Genomic DNA, 6366 nt, shown 5'->3' with positions numbered 1-6366 from the left:
ATTCCCTCTGGGAGACTTGCCTGTGCTGTGCTTCCAGGTCACAGAGCCCCCCAGAAACTCACAGGGGCCCTCTTCCCAGGAAAGAATCTATTCTATCACTTCAGAATCAGGACACTCAAGCTCTGGCAGAGGCAGGCCAAGTTACTTTCATGGTCTTACCCTCTGCTTTTCCCCTTTTTGCAAAAAACCATCAGCCAAATCCGTAACATTGCCCTTGTTCCCCCCACATTCCCTCTCAGATCTCTGTCTCAAAGGGAAAACACAGTGGATGAAAAGGTGTGGCAGGCTTTGGCAGCTTATTAAAATCTAGTCATCTGTCGATGTTACCTTGCTTGTCCACAGCAGCCAGTCACACTTCCTGGATAATTCTCTACCCTCACCCCACAGAGCCATCTCTCTCCAGACCAAAAGCTGGAAGGAGAGTTGTTTTGAGAGCTTGTTTTTACAACTGCACGTTTATTATGATACTTTCTCTCCAAAGGAAACTTTATAAATCAATGGGAACAATTAGCAACAGAAAGAGCACAGTCCCTGCTTTTGACTGGGTTTCTATTTTACGCACAAATGAGATCTCTGGAGCCAGAATGCCAGGGTTCAACCCTCAGCATTGCCACTTACTAGCTGAATGATCTTGGCCAAGTAACTTCACCTCCCTGAACCCCAATTCCAAAGTTTGTGAAATGGCGACAATACCTATGTATCACTGGATTATTGGCTAAAATGGAATGAGATTCCTTGTGTGAAAACAGCTATTATACCTGACACTCATCGTATGGGCTCTACAAAGGGATGTTCCCCAACCTGTCCTTCCCGACAGGAAGCACAGGGCACTGCAGATGGGGAAGCATGTCACCTTGGCAGTGACTCTGTGGCTTCCCAAGCAGGAGTGTCAGGGGAACCATTAGACAGAGTCTAGAAGCCAAACGCATTGCCACCCTGAGCAGACATGGGAGTGGGGAGGGGGCTGTGACTCAGTGAGTGACTTTCAGGGGCCCCAGGCCCTGCGGGATGTTGGCCAAGCCCTACAGCTTCCCTGGGCAGTAAGTAAAAACATTCTCCTAGCATTAAAATGGTTTCCATAACTACTTTTGTCCTGGCTTAATACTGGGTTCCTGGCATGCAGCCAAGAACTCTGCTTTTCCGTGGTGCTTATGTGTTGAGTAGATTAGCTGGAGAGGGATATTCCTTGTTTAATGGCAGATCCAGGACACTCAGGAAGCTCTGCCCATTGACTTCACCTTACCAGGCGAGAGTAGCACTACTTGGAAGGCTGCTCCTGTCTTATAAAGCCTGTCTACTTATTAGCTCCTCCACCGAAAAAAGGAAAAGAATTTGCTGTTAGAAGGCTAGGGCAGGACACCGACAGTCATCAGGGGATCTATGTTTGGCTTGTGACAAGTGGCTTCACTCCCACGGCTCAGGTACTATTGGGGGATATTGAGCCTGCTTCCTAACCCCACTGACCTCCACTGCATCATTTGGAAAAGGGAATCTCCCTGTCATTCTCTGATAGCTGTCAGTCAGGAGCTGACCTCACAGACAGGGGCACTTTCCCCTCCTATCCAGGTCACTGGTGACACTGGGGGATGGGAGGTCACTCCTTGGCAACACTTCTGAGACTGAAGTAGTTTTCTGAACTTGTCCTGGGCCCAGAAGGAAGATACTAATCCCACCTCTGCCACTTGGCTGCTGTGTGGCGCTGGGCAAGTCTCAATCACTGGGTGTCTATATGCTCAAGTACAAAAAACACTATTAAGACTTATAGATGGGCACAGTAGCTCACACCTGTAATCCCAGCACTTTGGGATGCTGAGGCAGGAGGATCAGTTGAGGGCAGGAGTTTTGAGACCAGCCTAAGCAACATAGTGAGACCCCACCACTACAAAAAAAAAAAAAAAAAAAAAAAATCAGCCAGGTATGGTGGTGTGTGCCTGTAGTCCCAGCTACTTGGGAGGCTGAGGCAGGAGGATTGCCTGGGCCCAGGAGTGTGAGGTTGCAGTGAGCTGTGACTGTGCCACTGCACTCCAACCTGGGCAACAGAGCAAGACCCTGTCTCCAAAAAAAAAAATTATTTCTCAGGACCTTCAAGACTAAATGCTAATTAGATAAAAGTGCCAACCATGAGGCGAGAGAGGCGAGCTACTTAGATCTTGGGGTATCTTGGTCCATTTGTGTATCCTCTTCAATTCCGTAGCACCCCTTGAACTAAACAGCTGTATTGTATTGTGCCCCGATAAATACTTGTTTGGAAGCCAGACAGTTATGCAGAAATCTGTGCTTCTCCCATGGTTGTGGGAGTTGTGGATACTCACCTACACTGATGCAGACAAAGCTGGGGCAGCACCAGGAAGTCCCTAGTTCTCTGGGCACACATTTATACCAGGCTGACCAAGCCTTGAGTTCCTCTTCTCCCAAGGAGCTCAGCTAAGGGAACACAGCATGGCAAGTGCTATGAAGAGGGTAAGCATGGGATACTAAGGGAGCCCCAGGAGAAGCACTGCCCCCACTTAGAGGCTCAGGACTAGAGGATCCATAGCAGTGCTCTGGGATGGAGAAGACCAAAAGGCAATCCAGACCGATGGAAAAGCCTATTCTGCACAAAGGCTCAGGACAAGAGAAGGGGTGCATGGAACTGTGGGCAGGAGCCTGCTCTGTCACAGAGGAGGGGAGTGGAGACAAGGCTGGGGCTAGATCCTGAGGGCTTCACACGTCAGACCTGTGACTGTTACTGTTGACTCTGTGATGTGAGGGAAGCCTGAAGACAGCAACCTCATCCCTGCCCACCTCCCACAGTGGCTCAGACAATAGCCAAGAGTGTGGGAGAGAACTAAGGAGCTATTAGGGTGCTGCTCTGGGTAAAGCAGGAACATGTGCCTCTTGAACATTCTAGCCTCTTGCTCCATCCACACTGCCCGATCTTGGCCTGCAGCCAGAGGCCTGACACTATTCCTGTCTTTTCAAGGGCTTAGCACTGTGCTGGCCCAGGAGAATCATCAAATTAATAATGAAACAAACGACACCACACCCCCAACCATCTTCTAGCTAAAAAAAAAAAAAAAAAAAAAAAAATTCAGGATGACACAATGGCTCCGACCATTGTTTTTAATTTATGAAATCAAGTTGAACACACAAGAAGCCTATAAACACTGCAATACAGAAAAATTAAGCTGCTGCATAGAATTCTTACTCCAAAACAATGCAAATCTGCATGAGGTCTCTCCCGCTATGGGTGTGAGTAGAAGAGAGGGAGACATTTTTACCTGGGGTTGATGGTGGAGTGAAACACAAGGGTGGGAGAGGTTTTGCAAATAGCCAGAGAACAGAGAGCAATGTGCAGTCACTAACACACTTGACCAGGGCAGTTAATTTGCACTTGTACTTGGCTGTGGCTGTTCCGGCTGCGGCTCCTTTGGCTTCTTTATCTTCTTCTGCTGCTTGGAGAGACAGCTTAAAGCAGACTCGCTCTTACTTGGGGCAGACACAAGCAGGGGCGGCTTGCCAGACTGAGTGGGATACTTGGTTTTCTGGCTCTCCGTAAACAGCGGCTGGGAGAGCAGGTGGCGCAGCTCCTTCTTCAGAACCTTCATCTGCTTTTGTCTTCGACGCTCTTCTTGCTGGTCAGCTTTTCCTCCTTGAAACACAATACAAAAAAGATCCTATTTACTATGGTTTGTAGAAATATTTTGTTTCCCTTGATGGATAACACAATGAAAAATGTTTTAGAACTACTTTAGGGAGGCAGGGTTCAAAAGTTCTCTGAAGAAGCCAGTGGTGGCTTGGCAGGGGCTGTAAATGGATAACATCTAACCATTTGCGGGGGATACGCAGGACCGCTCTGTCCTTTTACTTCATAAAAATCCTCCAAGGCTGGAATTATGTTTATAGATGAGGCAATTCAGGCTTAGAGAAGTCACCTGGCTCACATCACAGAGCCAGCCATCAGACAGAGCCCAGAACCCAAGTCTCCTGACTGAAGATCACTTTTCTTCCTATGACCCACCCACTTACTGCCCACCTAGGGTTTGGTGACTTCACAACTACAATCACCCACTGCCCCACGCCAAGGAGACACTGAATGCTTCCTTGTAGCCCAGCTGTCCTGTGCCTTGCCACCAGTGCTGTGACTGCACATGGAGAGGCTGGAAGAGCCAAAGGGTTTCACCTCAGCTTGTCTTTAGGAAGGGAAGCCGGGCCCAAGTCCCAACCCTGAGCCACCAGGAGGACCAGCTCACTGTCATCAAGCCCACTGGTTTGGCTCCTGGCTTCCATGCTGAGCAGACAGCAGTTAGTCTGTCTCTGAATTTGCTGACTTGGGCACCGAGGTGTCAACATCTCTGCTGAGCCGTATCCCTGGTGGTGTGGAAGGAGCATGGAGTTCTAGATTTGGTTCTACCACTTCTTAAGACTCAGGAGCTTTCTCGAGCAGGGACCGAGCAGACTCATCCCTGAAGCCTCAGCCTCTGGTCACATACAGAGTAGCAGCTCAGGAAATGCCTTGTGACAGAGCTGCTGCCCTGCAAAAAGTGCCTCTGCTGTGAGTATCTAGTTCCCATATGTAAAAGGAGAGTAATTCCTGCTGTGTTCATGTCATGAGAGTGAAGAAGATCAAATGAGATAATGGCATGGAAGTGCTTTGTCAGCCTGGAAGGCAGGTGTAGTAGGAACCATAATGACAAGTAACTTAAAATGTAATACTTTCTATTTGCCAGGCAATACCACAAGCACTTAACATTTTTAACTCAATCAGTCTTCACAACAATCCCATGAAGTAGGTAGTTGACTACTTCCATTTTATGGCGGAGAAAGCTGAGACACAACAGAGGTTAAATAACTTGACTCAGTAACATAGTTAAGGCAATGAGCTGGCATTCTAACACAGGCAGCCTGGCCAGAGAGCCTGCTCCCTTCCTCACTGTACTTCACTGCCTGTCCATGTAAGAGGAGGCAGCTAAGGGCACAAGACAGAGACAGAGGAAACAAAGACTGACAGAGGCCAGTAGGCTCATCTGGGACTAGGGCCTGTTAGCAAAGAGGGGGAAGGACGTCTTGCTGATTCTGACAAGATCCACAGTAGTAGAGATGGTTCCAACAAGGCAAAAGTTAAAGAGAGATTTCAACTTCCCTAATTCCCATCCCGCCCAAGGGCTTACCCTTATACATGTCTTCTTCCAGCTCAATCTCCAGGGCAGCTGCTGCCTGCTCAATCCAAGAGTTGTGCAGGCAAGCCTGGAAGTTCCGATACTCAGATTTCTCAATCTGTCGAGCTAAACGGATTCGCTCCTGGGGGGAAGTAACAGAAAATATTCACCTGAAACAGAGTTCAGGCCTCTGGGAAGCAAAGTCTCACTTGAGTTGTGTTTGTGTGTTTAGGGCAGGTATCACTCTGCTGCCCAGGCTGGAGAGCAGTGGCACGATCATGGCTCACTGCAGCCTCAACCTCCTTGGATCAAGCGATCTCCCACCTCAGCCTCCCAAGCAGCTGGGAGGCACCACCATGCCTAGCTATTTTCTTTTAATTTTTTAATTTTTATTTTTTGTAAAGACAGGGTCTCACTGTGTTGTCTAGGCTGGTCTTGAACTCCTGGGCTCAAGTGATCTTTCCACCTCAGCCTCCCAAAGTGCTGGGATTACAGGCGTGAGCCCCCATGCCCAGCAAGTAAGTGTTTTTAAAAAGCTCTTGAGCCAGGCACGGTGGCTCACACCTGTAATCCCAGCACTTTGGGAGGCCAAGGCGGGCAGATCACCTGAGGTCAGGAGTTTGAGACCAGCCTGACCAACATGGAGAAACCCCATCTCTACTAAAAATACAAAAAAATACAAAATTAGCTTGGCATGGTGGCACATGCCTGTAATCCCAGCTACTCGGGAGGCTGAGGCAGGAGAATCGCTTGAACTTGGGAGGCGAAGGTTGTGGTGAGCCGAGATTGTGCCATTGCACTCCAGCCTGGGCAACATGAGTGAAGCGCTGTCTCAAATAATAATAATAATAATAATAATAAATAAACAAACACATAAATAAATAAAAAGCTCTTGAGATCAGTGGTGAGATGCAGTTCAGTTCCTATTGAAACGCATTTGTTTTGTTTCCTGATAAAAACCCAGTGGGCAACCATTACCCATCTGTGTGTACACATCTAAACACAACCGATAGCTTTTCCAACAATCAACCTCAACAGCCACATCCTTTGAAAACCCTTACTGGTTCGACTGCCAACCTATAGGTAACCCAAGTGGACTCTTTACACAGATGCCACAGCTCGCTTCCACAGCTGAGCTAAGATAAAACATTTCAACTCTCCCTCTAGGGGGTTTTGGGGCTGCACTGCAGAGGCAAAATGAGAAGGATCTTGTGATGTGATCAAAGGA

The 6366-nt window shown here is 48.2% G+C and overlaps 1 protein-coding gene across 1 annotated transcript in view; it reads right to left on the bottom strand.

Moving 5' to 3' along the window:
• Positions 1 to 3088: 3088 nt before the first annotated feature.
• The window catches only part of DDX24 (DEAD-box helicase 24), a 29429-nt gene continuing 26151 nt past the window's right edge, over positions 3089 to 6366 (bottom strand). The window contains exons 8-9 of the mRNA XM_003902205.5: positions 5151 to 5280; positions 3089 to 3631 (exon numbers count right to left, since the gene is read on the bottom strand). Coding sequence (XP_003902254.1) covers positions 3363 to 3631; positions 5151 to 5280 — 399 coding nt within the window. The 3' untranslated portion in view covers positions 3089 to 3362. The remainder of the gene's footprint in view (positions 3632 to 5150; positions 5281 to 6366) is intronic.

The sequence above is a fragment of the Papio anubis genome, chromosome 7 (genome assembly GCF_008728515.1).
Source record: "Papio anubis isolate 15944 chromosome 7, Panubis1.0, whole genome shotgun sequence".
Classification (NCBI taxonomy): domain Eukaryota; kingdom Metazoa; phylum Chordata; class Mammalia; order Primates; family Cercopithecidae; genus Papio; species Papio anubis.
The sequence above is the reverse complement of the archived record's forward strand: the minus strand, read 5'-3'. Positions and strand labels throughout refer to the sequence as shown.